At 51.1% G+C, this 19,939-nt stretch overlaps 1 protein-coding gene across 3 annotated transcripts in view; it reads right to left on the minus strand.

Annotated features, from left to right (window-relative positions):
• SETD3 (SET domain containing 3) overlaps positions 3,459-19,939 on the minus strand; it is a 74,143-nt gene continuing 57,662 nt past the window's right edge. For 2 of the 3 annotated variants that reach the window (XM_001925288.5, XM_005666437.3), the window contains exons 7-13: positions 17,201-17,259; positions 16,340-16,454; positions 10,945-11,019; positions 9,593-9,759; positions 8,601-8,686; positions 5,510-5,670; positions 3,459-4,776 (exon numbers count right to left, since the gene is read on the minus strand). In XM_001925288.5, the coding sequence (XP_001925323.1) occupies positions 4,327-4,776; positions 5,510-5,670; positions 8,601-8,686; positions 9,593-9,759; positions 10,945-11,019; positions 16,340-16,454; positions 17,201-17,259 (1,113 nt within the window). In that variant the 3' untranslated portion in view covers positions 3,459-4,326. The remainder of the gene's footprint in view (positions 4,777-5,509; positions 5,671-8,600; positions 8,687-9,592; positions 9,760-10,944; positions 11,020-16,339; positions 16,455-17,200; positions 17,260-19,939) is intronic. The other variant, XM_021099686.1, reaches the window with a different exon arrangement.

The following is a 19,939-nucleotide window of genomic DNA, read 5'->3' on the forward strand; positions in this document are numbered from 1 at the left end:
GGTGCCCCCCTCCAGCACTTCTCCTTCCCTGAGCCTGGAGTGCTTTGCCCAGGGTTATGGGTATTGGTTCAGATGGTGGCCTCACCACCCCAGGCGCTGCAAGGGCCTCTCGGAATCTCTGACTTGCACAGAACCTGGCGTTGCACCAGAACTCAACTGTTGCATCACTGTACAGATGCGAGCAGCCTGGCTGCAGAGCACAGGTAATTTCACTGCCCCCAGTCCCACTAACATTTTCTGCCTCCCAAGAGTGGCCGGGACTTAGATAAGAGTAATAACACGTTTCCCAAAAGCTTAGCACGCGGCAGCCACCGTGCCAGACGCTTTCATATCCATCTCTCATCTGATCCTCGCAGTTCCCTCTAGAGATGCCCTAAAGGCAGGTGTGAAAACATCCCAGAACTGTCCCCAGGTCCCCAGAGAGGCAGGGCTGTGTCAGGAACCCAGGACTGAGTGCTCTGAGCCGTGGACGGCCTCCCATCCTCTCTGTGCTGACCAATAACCTCAAAGTGCCCCAGGCATGCAGACTACCCTCTTCCCACAAGCCACCTCTTCCCACGGCCAGCGGCCTGTCCCTGTCCTTGTCCAGGCCCAGGGTGCACTGTTAGGAAGCCCAGCCCCACCCCCCGACCCCCGGCCGCCTCAGACCCTCTGGCCCTGGCTATGCCTTCAGTGCCGTCCAGCCCTTCTTCACGGGACAGCTCTGCAAACACCCAGGACCAACACTGGGCCTGCATCTAAATGATGAATTTGCCAGTGCATCTAAATATAACTGGAGTCGCTCAAAGTCAAGTCCAGGAATTCACTATGGAAGGGGCAGCTGATTGAAATGGTGGGTGACCCTTAATGAGGGGACTGGCTTCGACTCTACGCCGGCTGGAAACTGACAGTGAAATAAAAGTGAGCCAGATTCTGGGGTCGGGTTATCGGCCACGTCCTATTAATAAGCATGTTTATTTTGCCAGATCGATAACAACATGAACCCGGCACAACATATCGCATAAAAAGCGTCTCACCGTAGCCATGGTTACAGCCACCCTTCTAGATCTGGGCTTTCTGAATCGCCCCGCCCCGCCAAGCCAGCCACCACTCACCGCGGTATCTTTACAACCAGGGCTGTATTTTAGTTCTGAACTCCAAGCTGTAGGGTCTTTCTCTGGATTTTTTTAATTCTTTCACTCCAACATGTATACATTAACCATCAAAAAATATAGTTAAGTGGCGGAGTTCCTGTCGTGGCGCAGCGGAAACGAATCTGACTAGGAACCATGAGGTTGTGGGTTTGATCCCCGGCCTCCCTCAGTGGGCCAAGGATCCGGTGTTGCCATAAACTGTGGTGTAGGTCGCAGATACGGCTTGGATCTGGCATTGCTGTGGCTGTGGTGTAGGCTGGCAGCTGTAGCTCTGATTCAACCCCTAGCCTGGGAACCTCCATATGCCGTGAGCGCAGCCCTAAAAAGCAAGAATAAATAAATAAATAAATACATAGTTAAATGATGATTTACAGAAAACCTCATTTTTAAGGGAAGCTTTAATTTAGTGCCTACTGGGAACTTGGGAGTATTATATAATGTCTTACGCCATCTCTCCAAAAAGTTAAAGACGTCTCGCAGTGAACTTATTCTAGAAACTATTGGGGAAAATCACCCATTGATTGCCAGCGTGCATGGATAAATGGGGTGGTTTTTCTAGGCTGGTGAAATCTAATTGCTAACTGTTTACACAAATAACACAGAGAGCTAACGAAACAGAAGCAGAAGCTGGCATTTTCCCAAAGACCAGCCCGAACAGCCTCTTATCCAAAAGCATTAAGAAGAAAGTAAACTTTCAAATGATTTGAGAGAAAGGTCTATTTTCATGACAGATGGCAGTGAGGGTTCTTCAATGCCAATTTAATCGCTTTCCCTCAGTTTTCAAATGCTTCGGTTGTGGCTCCAAGTGTCTGTGCAAACAGCCCGTCACCGTGTCCGTCACGGGCGCAGAGGATGGCCACCGCGCATGCGTGCTGGTCTCCCCGACCCGCGGAGCCACACGAGGGCGGTTCCACCCCACCGCGAAATCGTGCTGTTCAACACGCTGTCTCCAGGCAGCCAAGGTGTTTTCATCACCACTTTTGCCACGAGGGTCCGCGGCTGGGAGCCAAACTTATAAAATCGCTTTTGGGTCCGATAACCTCAACAAACGGACCCTGTGGAGTTCCCTGGTGGCTCAGTGGGTTAAGGATCTGGTGCTGTTACTGCTGTGGCCTGGGTTCAGTTCCAGGGTCAGGAATTTCTGCATGCTGCCGGTGCAGCCAAAACCCCCCAAATAAAAATAAAAAACAAACACACCCCGTGGATGGGAAATTAGGGGACAGAATGGTCTCCGAATTTTTAGGCAGGGACTTTTGGTCCTAAGTCCCACTCTCTCATCTGACAAGTCAATGAAGAGCCTGAGTCTGAGCATGCACCCCCCCCCACCCCCAACCAGCGGAGCTGTAAGGACCAGGGCTTGTCCCCCTCAGTCCAGCTCCACCTGAGCCTGGACCTTTTCCAGGGTTATCTTGAAAACTACTCCAGCCCCCACGAGGCTGTTTGGTCTGAACTACAGATGTATTTGAAAGCTGTTCATCCAATGAGCAGCTCAACGACAGACCAATGAGTCACAGGCGTTCTCATCTCTGGGGCTCTGGTCCAGATAGAAAACTCCCGAGTCCCACGGGGCTCTTGCCTCTTGCTGATTGGTGTGTCTCTCCTCTCTGCGGTACAGAATCTCAGGGGAGGGCTGAGGGGAGGCTTGGTGGCACCAGCATCCCCTGCAAGGAGGTTCAAATCATGCTCACGTTAACAGCACAGGAAGCCGGGTGTCAGCCTCGAGTCCAGATGAACCGGCTGCTCGTGTTTGAGGCGGCAGGTGCAGCTGGCGTGCTGCACCCTCCGAGGCAGGACGTCCTTGGTGGAGAATGAAGCAAGGTCTCGGCAGACCTGTCTTCTCCAAGGAGACACACTGAGAACAGCCTGGAGGTGAGCTGAGCGCAGCCGATTTCCTGAAATGGCTGCATGAAGAGCTTACATCCTCTCTTTCCAGGGAAGTGATGTCTTTGATGGACCCCAGAGACAATGGAGAATCTCTAGTTAAGAAAGACGGGCAAAAGGTCACCCCTGCAAACGGGTGGCTTTCTGGGGATGGACCCTGCCTCACCTTCCAGGACACTGCCCCACGCCTCCACTTCCCCCGAAACTAAGAGCTCCTCCAGGTGTGACTCTGCTGTCTGTCGCTGGCCTTCCTCGGCTACTCCCCCGACCGCAGGCCGGGGAGGGGACTGAGCACGGGCCTGTCCCCATCTCTGAGCCCCCAGGGCAGGCAACGCACATGGTGCGGGTCAGGTTCAAAACCTGCTCTGTGGACTAGCAGCGTGGTTTGCACCAAAGCTCGATTCAAGGGGCCTGTCGCACTCCAAAGAAAAGAAGAGACAAAAGTATTAACCATGTTTTCCTTTTAATAAGGCTTTTTACTCAAAAGTGTAGCTTTGAAAATCTCTAGCTTGTTGTGACAACCAGAGAAGCTGGGAGCCCCCCGGCCCTGAACGCGGCCACGGTGCGCTCGCGGGCTGGTGAGCTCTCCGCGGCCGGGGCTGGAGGGGCAGGTGCACCGCTTTAAAGTCAGAGCCAACATTTAAAATTAGGCGGAGGATGCATGTCCTACTCTGATTCAGGGAGGAAGGACAAGTTCTTCATACAGTCAAACAGAACACAGGAAGTAAACAAATCTTCAGAAATCACTAGATGTGTGTGTGTGTTTATGTAATTATCATCAACATTGAAAACTATTAAAAATAAGGTTGCCACCTAACCTCTCCTCTTGGTACTGGGGTGTTACTTTTTTAGGGAAAAAAAAAAAATTTTTTTTTTTTCCGCCCAGACCCTCAAGTTTCCTAACCACTAGCCCGTCTCCACAACCAGCAGCCACACCTCGGCGCCGAAAACCCGGAGCTGGCGCCACCCCGGAGCCGAGTGGGCAGGAGGCGGGGCCAGCTTTGATTCCGGTGGCAGGACGACAGCCGGTGGGACCCCGCTGCCGCCGGAGGAGCTGAGCGGGGTCTGCGCCGGGTCCCAGGGCACCGCGGCCCCCGGGCTCTGCTGGGGAACCTGCTCGTCTGGCCTCGGAGCAAGATGGCAAATCTTAATCGGACAGGGCAGCTAGACTTTTTAAATAACTTAAAAAAAATCATGTTTATATAAAGCAGCAAAAACATACTTTCCTCTCTGCGGGAAGAACAACGTGAACAAGGGGCACAGCGATGCAGGCGGACCGTCCGCGGAGCGCGCTCAACCGCGCCGGGCGGCCTCAGCGCCCCCGGCCGAGCCCCTCGCTGCCGTCGGAAGACTCTTTGGCGGCTCCAGGCGCTCTTGGACTTTCCTCTCCGTCTGAACTTCCCTTTTCCGCCCCGGTCCCGTTGGGGAGAGAGTTCTCGCCGTTCAGGAGCCCGCGCTCGGCGGCCCGCGCCCTGCGGACGGCCTCGGGGAGCGTCAGGGCCTCCTGCGCGCCGGCCTCCTCGTCCAGGTTCCTGAGGCCCAGGGGCAGCCGCGAGTCCGCCGAGCCCTCCAGCAGCCCCGGGCTCCCCTCCTCGTACCTGGGGAGTGGGGCCCGCGTCTCTAGCTGACGGCGGTAGAACTCCCGGTTCGCCGCGGCGCTCTCGACGGCTTTTTCCAAAATCTCCTTCTCCCCCAAGCGCAGCTTGACGGCCATGGTGGCCCGAACAGAAAGGCCGTGGTTCTTTAGGAAGGTCTTGTCTTCCTGGAAAAGGCAACAGAGCAAAATTAATTATAAGACGTCTTAAGTCGGCCAAACACTACTGACAGAAGGCAGCTCAGTTGTTGCCGGGGATGGGCCGCCAGGGAATTGGTGGGGGGGGTGTGTGAGAGAAAGTTCTAGAACTTGACTGTGGGGGTGGCTGCCTGGCTTCACACTTACATCCAAGCGTACACTTCACAAGGGTGAATTTAACATATGTAAGTGGTACCTAAATAAACGACTATGAAACAAAAAAAGAAAAGCCTAAATCAAATGGTGCTGGAACACTGACACGAACTCCACTTATTTTAAAACCATCCTGTCTGGTGCCCCTCTGGTGCCCAGGCCGCCGCAGACAGCCAACTACAGCCAACTGGACCTATGGATGGATGGCTGGACGGGTGAGAAGTATTTGCAGTCATCGACCCAAGAGTAAACACTGGAAGCACAAATGAAAACTTGGGTTTGCCGTGTCACATGAATTAGAAATTATGGTATTAAATAAGTTTAAAAATGTGCCTTCTAATCAACAATGCCTCAACCTGATTCTCTTGGTAGGTGTAAACGTGTTAAACTGAAAAACATTAGTAAGTGGAACAAAAATCATCGAATCCACAATGATTTGCTAAAGAATTACAAATGTAAGAGTAACTTACATTTAAGACGGACCCTCTTATTATGAGAGCTCTTTCAAAACATGACACAGCACCAATCTCCACCTCATCCGTCTAATTACCTCAATGGTTGTTTTATATGTTTTTAAAAGAAGTGAGGCTCGGTCTTCAAGAAATGTCCACAGTTTGACCTCGTTGTCCCAGCTAACAGGATACTCAGAGTTCCCCAAGGTGAAGATTCTATCGATAGCGTTCTCTCCCAGCAAATGCTCCTTCAGTTCCCCTGCAAGAAACGCAGACAGCCGTCTGTGAGGGGAACGGCACGACTCCTCATTTCACCCAGCCGTCCACCTCACAAAGGGCTTGTCCCCATCAATCAGCCGGGCCATCGGCAGACTCTCCGGAGCAGAGTCAGGCTGTTCCAGGGAAGAAAAAGAGCCGAGAGCCCCGCGCTGCGGAGGCCCAGGGTCAGGGCTAGGCACTCCATTTTCCGCTGCTTTTCAGAGGCATCCCGCGGGCCTTTGGACAGTTTCTTGAGACACTTCTTACAGAAGACCTACAGCGAGACGCCCCTTCTTCTGACAGCACCCCTCTTGCAAACCACAAGCCCAGTCACACCAACACAGGGTGGAAGAGCCATTCAGGTACGCAATGTACGCGGTGAAAACAAGCAGCAGCGCCACAACCCAGAGATGCTTCTGAACGGAAGTCCGACCGCTTCCAGGTGGCTCACCTTACAAAGCTATTTGTCTCGTCGTGATAACAAGTCAGCCACACACTGAAACAAGAAAATGGGCTACAGAGATCTTAGGTCATGAAGAATGTGCCTGTACCCCTCACTGGTCAGGAATTTCAACAGGAATCCCAAGTAAACACAAGTGACCATCCCAATCACCTTCAAGTGTCTCTAGGAAGAGGGGAGAGGCGGGCACCTCCTCCGAGCAGCTATTCGCCCGGCACCTCATCCTCAAAAGACCGAAACATGCCGATGCCATTCATGCTCAAGAGAAATATACCCCGGCTTCTTATGTAATTATGAGACAGTATCTCTTTCAGAGCAAAATGCCCCACAGCTGTCACTATTTACAATTCAATGGAAGAACGGCTGCCAGCAAACCACAGTTTTATTAGTATTAGTAAGAGTGATTCAAAGAATGCATCAATTGTCTTGACATGACAAATTGTCTCTTGATGACTAAAGAGAAACTAAAGAGAATTAACAGACCTAAAATGAGTCAGGCAGGTTTTTTTTTTTTTTTTTTCAAGAACATAGCAGTTAATGTTTAAAAGAAATTTATTAAGATGCGTTTGTTAGCAAAAGCTCATGATGAAATTTGGATTTCTGATCCTCCGCTTTACATTCTTCGTACAAAGTAATGAAGTTTTTCAGAATGCTTTTCGAGTGGAAGAAGTTTCTTTTTAAGAAACCCCTAAAGCTAGGGTTCCTCTTCTTCCTCAGCCTCTCCGAGTTCATCGACTGCGGGAGGCTGGGGCTGGAGGCTGAGGGGCGGGAGCAGAGTGTCTTCTCTGCTGCTGACTTGAAGCGGGACTCGCCCCGCGTGTCTGGGAACAAGCCCGACCGCCTGCCCGGAGCTCCGGGGAAACGACCAAAGCCTCCTGGGCAGCCGCCTCTCCCCTCCTCCCTGGGCCCTCACCGGCTCCTCGGCCCGGAGGCCGGCCCCCCAGGCCCCGCAGCACTAGGGTCTCCTCCGTGGGCCGCGGTCCTGGCCATCCAGCAGTGGCCACTGGGTGTTTGGCGCCCGGGCCCTGAGTCGGCAGGGCCGGGTCCCAAGCCAGGGCCACTCCCCGGGTCCCCCGAGCTGGGCGGCCAGGAGTTTCCCCGTCGTCTCCTGCCCGCCAGGCTGAGGAGGAGGAGGAACGAAGTGGGCGCCACATTCAGCATCGTGCCAGCGCGCAGAGACTCCCAAGGCATCGGGGCCCCCATCACCCCCCTCTTAATGATGACTTCTTTGGGGTATGAACTGTGACGTTCAATTTCCTCTCCCTGTATCATTCGCAAGAAAAGCCCATGGTGAGCCCCGACACGGAACTGATGAAGCGCTTCCAGGGCACAAAATCGCCAAAGGCTCTCATGCCAGGGACGGTGAGTCTAGAGCCCCACGGCTGCCCAGACCAGGGCCAACTCGCGCCTCCCCGCGTTCCGTGGCGGGTGTCTGAATCGCCTCTGTGGTTTAGGACTAAGTTTCTGCCGCCTCCGTCCTGAGGTCAAGGAGACCCGGGCCGCCCTTCTCTGGATGCAGATGCGAAGACGGAGGGGACGGCAGAGCCCCGGGCTCACGCTCCCGGCCCTGCTGCTCCTGCCCAGCTGCCCTCGGCCTGGCGGGCGGCCGGCTTCCCAGGGAAGAAGGCTTATCCGGCTGTTCAGTTTGGTGCTGCTCCCTCCACCCCATGCAGCCGGGCCGTGCACAGGATCCAAGCGGTTTACAAAACAGCCAACTCACACTCAACGAAAAGTGGAACCTCCCGACCAGGGGATTTGGAGAAACTTATCAGGTGAAAAATGAAACCACACCTGCAACAGGTCAGATCACATACAAGAGACCCCAAGTGGCTTGTCTTAAGGAAACACAGAACAATGCTGGACACATAAATGTAACTCTTTCGGAGCCTGAAGTAAGAGGCTGCAGAGAAGAGTATTTTGCCATTGAAACAGATCCTATTTGCCGTGTTATTTACTCCAACTGGATGCCTGGCATGAAAAGCCCTGCTGGCAGCTTCAGATTCACACTCCAGAGCTGGTTAACAAATGAAGTCCTCGGGCCCACGTGCGCCACGGCCGACCCGACGACTTCAGTGTCCACAGACTCTGAACTTGCCCCCGGGACCGAAAGGCATCAGTGCCCTGTGAGTGGAATGAGGCTCTGCCGTCTTGGGTCATCAGCACACGTCACACCCTCGCGCCTATGACGCGGGACTCTGCTCAGGTTACACCATCTAGGATGCTGTCAGTGTGCTTCCCGTGCGGTGGAGAATTACCGACTGTAAGTGAAGACTGACAACCCATGGAGGATTTAATAAAATATTCCCAGGGTAAAACAGATCAATTTCTTCTTTGTCCAACAGTGCCGTCTCACAAAACTCCTCCCCGAAAGTGTTTTAATTTTAAGCAAGTTCATCTCTAATCTCATTCCCTAGGACTCATAAAAAAGGTCAACATCTTTTTTTTTTTCCCTTTTCCCTGAAATGATTTACCTTCGGTCATGCAGAAAACTCGGAGGAAAGCCAGCAGCTGGGCAGAGACGGGTGGCTCGGTAAAATGCAACGCAAAGACGCTGGAGCTGACAAGAAGAAGCAGCAAGGAGATCAGTGACCCTGCTGTGACCACCCACCGCTCCGAAGTGACACCTCTGCCCCCCGCTCTGTGCGGGCTCCCGCTGGGAGCCTGGAGCCTGCCTGAGTCGCCCTGACTCCTCACCTGAACTGCCACAACACAACGGTCAGTTCTGGCCAAAGGCAGAAGGCAAAGGCTGGCCGACAAGGAAGGCAGTGACCATCGCTGCCGGCAGGTAGCTCTCAGAGCCTAGTAGCCTTAATCTTAGGTCGCATACAACCCATTCAGAGAATTAAGCAAACCCGGGGTTCCTCCAAAAAATGCTAACAATAATTTACGTTGAGTACACATTTTAATCATTAATCAAATATTGGCAAGTTCAATAAAAAAAGGCCTAGATAATCCATTTTCATTACAAATGGTTCCTCCATTCCCCGGAGAGCCAATAAATCATCATTCTTGTCTTCTTTATCATTTTGCACCTCGAATGCAAGAAAATCTTGAAAGATTTAACCAGAAATCCTTGAAATCGCTGGGGATCATGACTTCATTACGGAAACTAATGGTGGCAAAGAATTAAATGAAACCAATTGATGCAGGTCATTAACCTCTTCAAGGTGAACGGCACTCACGACACGGAGGCACTTATTTAACCTAACGGGCACCTCAGGCCTCGTCCCCTTCGACTGGCTGTGGACACCTCCAACCACACAATTAGGTTTATCTGAAAACACTGGTAAATCGCCATGCACCTCAGTGCTGCACACGTGCTATGTGGTAGGGATAAAGGGATTAAGACAAACTACAGTAGAGAAGTTTTATTAACACGCCAATTAAACACTGTGCCACTGGAAATACTTCAAGTACCACAGGAAAGAGCTGACAGATTTTTTTTTTTTTTTTTCCTACTTACGTGGGGATGCCAGCGCGAGCCAGGACCTCGGCCTTCATAGCGTAGAGCCTGTCACTTTTACTCACTCCAAGTTTTATTTTCACTCTGTCGTGTGAATTATTGTCAAAGAAAAAACCACTGTGGATCACAAACTCTGCATTTGACCGAGTGCCATAAAAAATGTAAATCTGAGATGCAGTAAAGAAAAAATAAAGGGATATAAAAGAAACTTAAGATCCATTCTCAGTACAGAGCAGGGCAAAGGATCAGTTCTCATACATTTAAAGCGACTTTACACTCAGGAGGCAAACAGCGCGGAGGACCGTGCACCTGCCTGGAAGGCCAAGTGCACTGGGGGCGGGGCCGGGGGAGAGCCAGCGTGGCCACCCCCACCCGCTTCCCTGGGACCTTGGGCCTGCACTGAATTCTCCCCCCGCGCCTCTCCTCCGACTATGAGAGCGTTTTCAGGAACAAGGGTTTATTAAGTCAGCGTCTGTCAGAAACTCATTTCTAGATGCTGTGGCAATTCTGCACGTAGCAGGAGGGTTTCGAGAGGCTGATATTTTTTCACTTCGTCTCCCCTGGAAGGGCAGTGGGCTACGTTGTTCTTTGGGGTTACCTGCTCGGTGACAGGTGGACCGCAGGTGTGTATTTTCAAACTTACTGAAGGGCTTAGCCCTGCCCGGCCCCAACTATTACTTAAAACTTCACAGACTGAAGTGAAAGTGCACGAAGACAGCTTTTCTGGGTCCTGTTCCGTTATGTTTTTGCCACTTAAACTGCCTCCTTTTTCTTTTTCTTTTTGTCTTTTTGTCTTTCTAGGGCCGCACCCATGGTACATGGAGGTTCCCAGGTCAGGGGTCCAATCGGAGCTACAGCTGCCGGCCTACACCACAGCCACAGCCACGCCAGATCCGAGCCACGTCTGCGACCTACACCACAGCTCATGGCAACGCCGGATCCTTAACCCACTGAGCAAGGCCAGGGATTGAACCTGCAACCTCATGGTTCCCCGCCGGATTTGTTAACCACGGAGCCATGAAGGGAACTCCAAACTGCTTCTTTCTAGAGAAGGTTCCAATCAACGGAAAAAGATACGAAAACGCTGCAGTTTATACAACCGCAGGATTTGCTCTCCATCACTGGAGAAAGTGCATTTCTAGTGGTCAGGGTTACAAACAGTGGGTCAGTTGTACAAGTAACTGCATTCAACTCTTTCTCCCTGGTGGCCCTCAAGGTCCGTGCCAAACCCGATGCTCATCACAGCCGAGTCTCAACGTCTAGTCCAGAAAGCAGTCCTTACCCAGAAGCCCCAAACTGTCCTGCCCGCGTTAGACACCCTTTTAAATTCTCAGCACAGCACGGGGACCCACCTGCTCTCCGGCCCGGAAGTCCCGCAGCGCCACACACTCGCAGCGGTCGTCCTCCAGGTTGTAGCCGGTGGTGATCTGGCCGAGGGAGAAAGGACAGACAAGGACCTCTAAGTGCTCCCGCTCAGGAGGGCCTTTTGGGGGGCAATTAGAGGATGAGAGCTACCCAAAGCTCCTTAAAGGGGTGGGTTCTGCTTGCTTCACACAACTGAGCAAAGAACTGCAGTTACTTTAATTAATTCTATGCACACCAGAAATTCTTAGGGAAGACCCTGCTCCTGCAGCGAGGGACTCGCTCTTGGGAAAATGCCCTGTACAGATGAACCCTTGCTGGTCTCAGCCAAACCTAAGCCTTCCTTACAAGGATACCGCCATCCAGCACCCCCCTCCCCCAACCAGGAAGGAAGCAGGATCTCAGAACTCTAATTGACTTGCAAATGGAGCCTATCCAAAGTGGGTCTCCCATTGGATAAGGAACGGGCAGCATGAAAAGCTCTGCTTCTGAATTACATGCACATTTTACTCTGAAACCAGAGAACTTAAAACTTTCAGACCAGCAAAGGAGAAATAAGCCAACTTTCACCTTCTGCTAGGAGCTATCCTGTCAGTTTCTAAACCCATTACAGACAAATACGAAAATCCACGGACCACCCCGAAAACCCGCATCTCCCATCTCTCCTGTCCAGGCCATGTCGTGGTCACTTAGATCCCCAAGCTCCCTGTGCCTCAGCTGGTCAGCATGTTATGGATTCTGTCTGTCCCAGCATCCCCTGGACGGCTGAGGCCTTGCCAAGCTGATCACAGGCAAAAACCTCCCAAATGATCTCAAATCCATAACAACCCCGGGGACAAACACCGTCCCTCCAGTTTAAAGCCTTTCAGTGGCGCTCCACTTTGCCTCAAGGAGAGAATCCAAATTCTTGGAGTTCCCATCAAGGCGCAGCAGAAACAAATCCGACTAGGAACCCTGAGGCTTCGGGTTCAATCTCTGGCCTCGCTCAGTGGGGTGTGGTGTGGGTCACAGAGGCAGCTTGCATCCTGCGTTGCTGGGGCTGTGGTGCAGGCCGGCAGCTATAGCTCCAATTGGACCCCTAGCCTGGGAACCTCCATATGCTGTGGGGGTGGCCCTAAGAAGCAAAAAATAAAAGAGGGAATCCAAATTCCTTGGGCCTGAAGCTCCCCTGGGCTCCATTTTTTGTTGTTGTTGTTTTTTTGCCTTTTCTAGGGCCATTCCTGTGGCATATGGAGGTTCCCAGGCTAGGGGTCCAATCGGAGCTATAGCCTCCAGCCTATGCCAGAGCCACAGCAACACGGGATCCGAGCTGCATCTGGGACCTACACCACAGCTGACAACAATGCCAGATCCTTAACCCACTGAGTGAGGCCAGGGATCAAACTCGCAACCTCATGGCTCCTAGTCGGATTTGTTAACCACCGAGCCACAATGGGAATTCCAAGGGCTCCAGTTTTGCCTGAGTCCTGGCTTCTCTGAAGGTGACTCCCCTCACCATGCACCGCCCCCGCCGTGTTCCACCCCCCTAACCTCCCACCCCAAGCCAGGGTATTGATCTGTGTCCCTGGCCCTGCCAGCCAGGCCTGCAGCCTGACCCCTTTCACCTCTGTGCCCTGCAGCTTAGCTCACCAAACCGAGCACCTGATCCTGCCCTTGCCCTTGAGAGTATCTGCCTGACGCAGAACCCACCACCTCCCGCCTCTGGGAGAAGACTGGGGCCCCCAGTTTGTGTTACAAGTGCTTTCTCAGAAACCTGCCCCTCAGAGCCGCCCCCTTCCTCGCTCAGATGGGAATGACCGCTCAGTCGTTACTTTGATCTCTTCATTTTATCCCGGAGAATCGCGATTCAAGACAGCGCCACGTGCTACGTGCTATGTGCTAATAAAAGGATCCACAGCTCAGAAGATCACTTTTGCGTCTACGGGAAGGTATTTGGGGATGGACTCCTCTTTAAAGCCAGTATCCCGGGAGTTCCCGTCGTGGCACAGTGGTTAACGAATCCGACTAGGAACCATGAGGTTGCGGGTTCGGTCCCTGCCCTTGCTCAGTGGGTTAAGGATCCGGCGTTGCCGTGAGCTGTGGTGTAGGTTGCAGACGCGGCTCGGATCCTGCATTGCTGTGGCTCTGGCGTAGGCTAGGAACTACAGCTCCGATTCGACCCCTAGCCTGGGAACCTCCATATGCCGTGGAAGTAGCCCAAGAAATAGCAAAAAGACTAAATAAATAAATAAATAAATAAATAAAGCCAGTATCCCCAGAACCAGTGGCCCACTAACCATATACCTAGCAATCCCTTCACTCTCGGATGTGCAAAGACCTATGAGACATGTGAGAAGCAGGAGGAGCAAGGAAAGCCAGGTGTTCTGGCTCGTGCTCACGCACAGGACAGCTTGACGCGGGATCACAATCAGCTCCAGGAAGATCCTGCCCAAGAGCATCGACATGGCGTTCCGAGCCCCAGACGTGACCTTGACGACAAGGTGTGGAATCGGGAGTGCCCGAGACCTCCCAGCCTGGAAGCCCGGCAGCCCACCGTGCGGTACCCAGGGCCCTGACGGGGACATCAGGGGCAGAAGGAGGTGGGGCAGGCTGGAGGGGAGGGCAGGGCTAGCACTCTGCCGGAGGAGCAGGCAGATGCCAGGAGGCAGAGGGCGCGGCCAGGAGGGGGCCTGTGGCGCTCAGGACGGCCTTGCCTGATGGGACCTCGGGAACTGCAGGTGCAGAGGTCCCGCAGGGCCGAGGTGTGTGGGACCCAGACCTGGCCGCTGGGGTGCGGTGGGGACAGGCTGAGCAAGGTCTTTCTGCTACTGTCCCAACCTGGGCGTTCACTCTGGGGCTGGAAGCCTCATGCAAATCTAAGTGTTTCAGATCTTTCAGCACTCTAACAGAAAAGCCTTCTGCTTAAGTCTCCCAAAGCCCTGCCAGCCTGATGGGTAGAGTCCCACACTCAAACACACGGCTGGTCGTTCCAACACGTTTTACCTGTTGGAACTAATGCAGTGGCCCGAAAAAACACTTAGAAGGGCCCTTCCCCATAGATGAAGGGAGGGCAGCCCTGCTGCTCAGTTCTGAGCAAATCGTGCAGAACCGAGACACAGCCCAACACGGACGCCTCATAAACCAGTCCCTTGTTTGTTTCTCCGAGTGGCTGGGGAATGGGCTCAGGGCCGCCTGGCCCCTACATTCCTGCGCCCCTCCTCCTCACTGTCGCCGACTCGAGGCTCCCCTTTCTACCCCCGTAACCAGGTTCGGGGACACCGTCAGAGCGCACAGCGTTCGTTGCTGGGTTACAAATGTCTACCTGCTCCCCTGGCGGTAGTCACATCAGACAACGACTGTCAGGATAGACACACACACAAAAGACAGCTACTGTCTGAAAAGTCGAGCCTGAAATGTAAGAACCTTCTTTTAAAAAAAAGAGATTAACTGTTAATATGTGTAACATGCAAGTTCATGGAGTTAAAATAGATTCTTAAATCCTACCAGACAAAACTTCCCATGACGTCTTATAATTACAATGGAAACAGTTCGACAAAGGTGCAGGAGAGCGAAGCATGTGGAAAGCAAAAGGACTGACATGGAGGATACACCTTCTCGAGATCAGCAATGCTCCCGCCAGGACTGCGGTGGGTTAAGACTTTATGAAAGTCTCAAGAGTCCCATTAGTGGAAATACAGAACTCGTGGTGGTCATCAATTCATTATTTTTATTTTGAGATAAACTTTTTTTTTTTTGCTTTTGGGGTGGGGGAGTTTAGAGTTTACATGAAAGCTGTAGCTGGTGTGGAGTTACTGTCACCGACTCGAGACGTACGAAACCGGGGGTACGCAGGGTATGTGAAGGGGTGAATGCACAGCAAAACTGACCAAAGGGGCCTCCTGGTGGCGCAGTGGGTTAAGGACCAGCGCTGTCACTGCTGTGGCTCTGGTTACAGCTGTGGCTGGGTTTGATCCCTGGCCCAGGAACTTCTGCATGCCGAGGACATGGCCGAAAAAAAAAAGCCACTGACCAGTTACCAGGAGGCGTTGAGTGGACAGGCCATGGGGGCCACTGAGTTTCACTGTGGAGGAGTCTGTTTTGCATCATTGGTTTGGTTTGTTTACAATAAAGTATGTACTTTTTAAATTTTAGAAGTAAAGACAGTAACTCCAATGATTTATCAAATTTAGGAACCAATGATCTAATCTGAGAAAAGAAAAAGAAAAACGCTAGAGCTGAATATTAAAATTTTTTAAACTTCAGTATTACAATCATCAGTTTAAAATAGCCCGAAAAGAAAAAAAAAAAAGAACAAAAGGTAGTTTTACTCCTTAACGTAAACAAATGATAAAACAGGCTACCCTTTCTTTAAATGGATAATTAAGCATATTTACATTAAGCAAAAATGTAAAAGTCTAATTATCCTTTCTCTACAATTTAAGAGGGTTCTTGTCAGAACTTCCCAGATTAGCACGAGGGGTATTCTACCCTCAGTGTTGGGCACACGTTACGTGTGTTCTGGCCATTTTGTGGAATTAGATGTGGAATACTCACTTTTAGCGTTTCTCCAATCTATCTGTAATACTGCTAATAATAAGAAAGAAAGCTGACCTTGAGAAAAGATGAACAGAAAACTAACCACACCGGTACACAACTCTAATGTTTAAAAATTCAAAACCTTCTCGAGTTGATCACATTTCCAACTACTAATATCAAGCAATCTTCCTCGGAACAACATCAGGGCACAGAGCAACCTGGGGGTGGGGTGGGGGTGCTGGCATCTGAAGAATGCGGAGCAGAAGCAGAGGGCAGGCTTCCCTTGGTGTCCTGATTAAGAGGCAACACAACATCTCCCTCTTTGCTTCGCATCTGACTTCCAAGTTCAAGGCCAAGAGCCAGCTGCCCAAGTGCACCCCTCCCCCGCCCCCCACCAGGGACCAGTACAGGACACAGCTCCAAAGCAGGTTAATCGCTGGGGCCAAGGTTGGGCCCACGGTCAGGTGAGGGGAGGGGCCAGGAAGGACCACAGAGATACAGCCGGCAAAGAAAAAACAAGCAGCCTAAGAGGAAACAACAGAATGAAGGTTTTTTTTTTTTTTTTTCCCCAATAAATCAGTATTTTAAAAAGAACTAAGAAAAATGAAACTTTGGTTTCGCCTGTGGTTCAATAAGATATGAAAATGATGTCTAGGCTGGAATTGCGGCTTAGCAAATAAGCGCAGCTCACTGTGGTTTTTGAAAGTAATCTAAGATGCGAGTTCCCCGTTTTCAGGATTAAGTAAATGCTCTGAGAAAAAGACCAGCTTCTCTTGGTGGGGGGCGGGGCGGCGGGGAAAGTGATCTGCAGGCTCCCCATCCACCTGACAGCAGCCCCCCCCCCCCCGGGGACCCAGAGGCAGTCCTCACCAGGCCGTTGGTGTGATTGCACATGTCCCACAGGGGGATCAGTGCCAGGGTCACCCGGGAACCATCCTCCGTGGGGATCTGGTTTTGTCGGGTCATCACAGAGGAGACGGCCCACCTGTAACGGCCAGAAAAAGACAGCGACAGTCACAACATCTGAAAGCCGTAAGTCAACCCGAAACTCAGCTGTGTCTGACTCCTCAGCCATTTCCAAACCCTAGGTCACAAGGTGATGGATGGCTGCCTTCATCATCATTTAAAACTCAACCCGGGGCTGAGAAGAGGGGGAAATGGAAAGCAAAGGGGGCGGGGGCGGACATGGCCTGGAAGGAGGGCTCTGGGGGTCTGCGATGCTGCCCAGCCGCCCCCGCCCCCTTTGCCTAACACTGCCGCTACCTAGTCTCAGCCTCAGCGAAAAGCAAACAACATAAGTCCTTTCTGATCAGAAATCCTCTAAGAGCTCTACAAAACGTGGGATGCTCTTTCATATTACGTTGTGCCCTGCATTAAATCTTTTGGTTTAAAAAAAAAAAAAAAAAGGCCCCTACACTGAGGCGCTGTAAAAGTCTACTTAGAAAGAAAAAGAAAAGTCCTCAGGCCCACCCCCACTACCGTTCACCTCCAGCATCACTCAGCCACATCCACCGATGGCTCCCACCACAGTTTCGGGCATTTCTCCTCGGAGACTAAACCCGCGACTTGCCGCAGCCGCCCAGTGAGATGCAGGGCCGATGACAACGACCTCCTTTTGAAGGCTCGGTCATGCCAGCCCTGTCTCACCGAAGCCCTTCTCACGTCTGAGCGCCCCCGAGTCACAGAGAGACCACCCTCCCACACCCATCGGGCTCGCGCCCCTCCACCAACCTGTAATCCTCGTAAGTGAAGGATTCCTTCAAGGGCAGTTTGTGGGCCTGCGGATGGGTCTGGGAAGGAGAAGTGTCGGAAAGCAGAGGGAGAAGAGAAAAGGGGAAAAGGGAAATCAGTCAGCAGAATTTCATTATTTCGCTGCCTAACGGATCCTAACAAGAGCCAAATGAAGCAGGCGGCATCCAGCCGCGCTACTGAGGGATCATGGCGCTATTATGCGATCATACATCACTGTCAAGTTAATTTGTTGTGCCCAGCAGCCGCCATAAATCTGCTTCTTCATCTTTCCATACCAGGGCCCGCAGACGTGGCACAAAAACGCAATGGAAGGTGGACTGAGTTTACCCAAGGCGGGCACGCCCACGCCGGGAGCGGCTAATGGAGGCGGGCGGCCCGGCTCCCCTGCCTCCTGGGCCGTAAGGTGTCACGCACCCTTTATGAACAAGTTCAAGTCTCTCCTAACAGCAATGCACAATGAAAGGCGCTCTAATACACTGAACCTGCCTGCATTTGCCTCAGACTGAAAACTGCTGGGACAGGAATCGACCTGTTACGCGCAAGCGGCTCGTACGCGTGGCAAGTGCAGTTCAAAGACAGGAAAGCAAGCAGAACACGGTGCGGGGAAATTGTGAATTAAATTTCACAAGCAGACATCATCAAGATAAAACAGAGCTCGGCATATTTAAATTTCACTCCTTTTTTTTTTTTTTTTCCCCTGGACAAAAGAACGTTTGATAAAAATATCTGCAGCCTCACACTCCGGAGGAAAATGTTATACATGCCATGTTCTCGCTCCACCACACTCCCCCACCTTAGAACTTCCGAACGCTTTAAAAACTTGGTCTCAATTAAGAAATTAAAAGCTGTAACAGCATCATTTTAATCTTCGGTTTCCATTACACGTCTGATGGACAGACGGCAGTCGGGGATCAAGTGAACAAATGGTGGTTTCTGAGACACAAATGGGATTCGGCCGCGCGGTCTCGGTACCACCGTTAATGCACGAAGCCCCGTGCAGCGTGCAGTTTTTACTCTTGACGCATTAGCATCACAAGTGCACGGTAATTTGTCATCGCTCACTGTAATGTTCTCGCTGGCACCGGGCGCGGGACAGTAGGGGATGAGGTAAAAGTGGCTCAAACCGTAAATCAATTAGAAAACAAAAGCGTGTGCTCGGCGCGCAATTTTAGGCAAATTATATATTACAAAAGGCTGCCAATTGGGTGCTGGCTCCCAGGTGCCCGCTTCTCTCCTCTCATCAGAGCCCAGCGTTAACCCTTTGGAAGAAAGGTCAACATATGGAAACCCAGTCACACCATATGTAAATGCTGTGATAATAAAAATGAAATTAAAGAAGATATAATTTAAGGCAAAACATAAACTATCCCTGTGCCCGGGGCACTTTCTAGCTTCTATAGGATCTGGATGGGGGGGAAAAAAAAAAGCCCATACCAGGGTCTAGCACAGCAAAGATTCGAGCAGAAGCTTCCTACCGCCTCTTTTGTGTAATGAATGAAGGTCCAGGCTGTGTTCTAAGAGTCCTAAAGACGTTTTCTGTTTAGTTATGGATCGGACCACAACGGGCACTCAGGTTTTTCCTCATAAATGCACAAATTCAGCAGATAAGAAGAGCTGCCCTTCCCCTCAAACTAACTGGATGATCAGTACCACAGAAAAACTTCAGAAAAGGCATTCGATTGCTAAAATCTCCGCTCACTTGCAATACAATGAAGTTTCAGGCCGTCTGACCTGCGGGAGTGTTGCACACCCCAGCTGTTTTCAAACGCTAGGAAGTGGGGAAGCCTGGTTGCTTTTGTTATTTTAAAATATTTTAAATTCATTTACACTCTGGAATGCACTTCGGTATTTTAGAAGCTAGTAAATTCCAATGCTCAAACCCCCAAAGTCTTAAAAATGGACCTTTCCCCTCAAAAATGTCTGACTTGGAGAATAAGGAGAAAAGATGACCATTTTCAAAATCAGGCAGCTCCGTGTCCGGACGACCTGAGGATGAATGCTCCAAACACTCGAAGATCCTCAAACAGCGCTGGACTCCATGAAAACTCTCCAAACAAGGGCAGCCGCCCCAAGCAGCAAAAAGATGGACAAGGAACTCGCTAAATCATCTCCCTTCCTACTATACATATAGGTTTCTTGCCGAAAATTCAAGTTCTTGCTCACAGTCCTGATGAAGTCGTAAAGAAAACTCAAGGAGAAAAAAAATGCTTTCTTCAAATTAATTGTGAAGACTATGTTGGCTGCAGAGTTACATAATAATTTGCTGACTCTGTTAGAAATAGTTGTTCTTATCTGCTTAAAAAAATAGGTGTGTCCACTGTACATAATTCTGGATTAAAAAAAAAACAAAACAAGAACTATTCTGCCACAGACACACACACACTCAACAGTTATACTAAAGCAGAACTTGACACTATGGAGAAGGGCAAAAAGCTGCCATGGCCATGGGGCTCTCACTACTGTGACACCACCGCCACCTACTGGCATCGTGGTAGAATAGGTTACAGCTGCAGAGTTGCTGAATTATGTCCCCAGGCAAGGCCTTCTTAGCAATTCGTCATAAACCCAAACTGGGCTTATCCAGAATGGCTATGGGTTCAGCTTTACGCAAGAAAAATTTAGTTTCTTAAAAACACACACACACACACACACAACTACCTTAACTCTTTAAATAATTATATAATAGTTCTACAAGGATCTTGAAACAGTCACGTATGG

The sequence above is a fragment of the Sus scrofa genome, chromosome 7 (assembly GCF_000003025.6).
Source record: "Sus scrofa isolate TJ Tabasco breed Duroc chromosome 7, Sscrofa11.1, whole genome shotgun sequence".
Taxonomy (NCBI): domain Eukaryota; kingdom Metazoa; phylum Chordata; class Mammalia; order Artiodactyla; family Suidae; genus Sus; species Sus scrofa.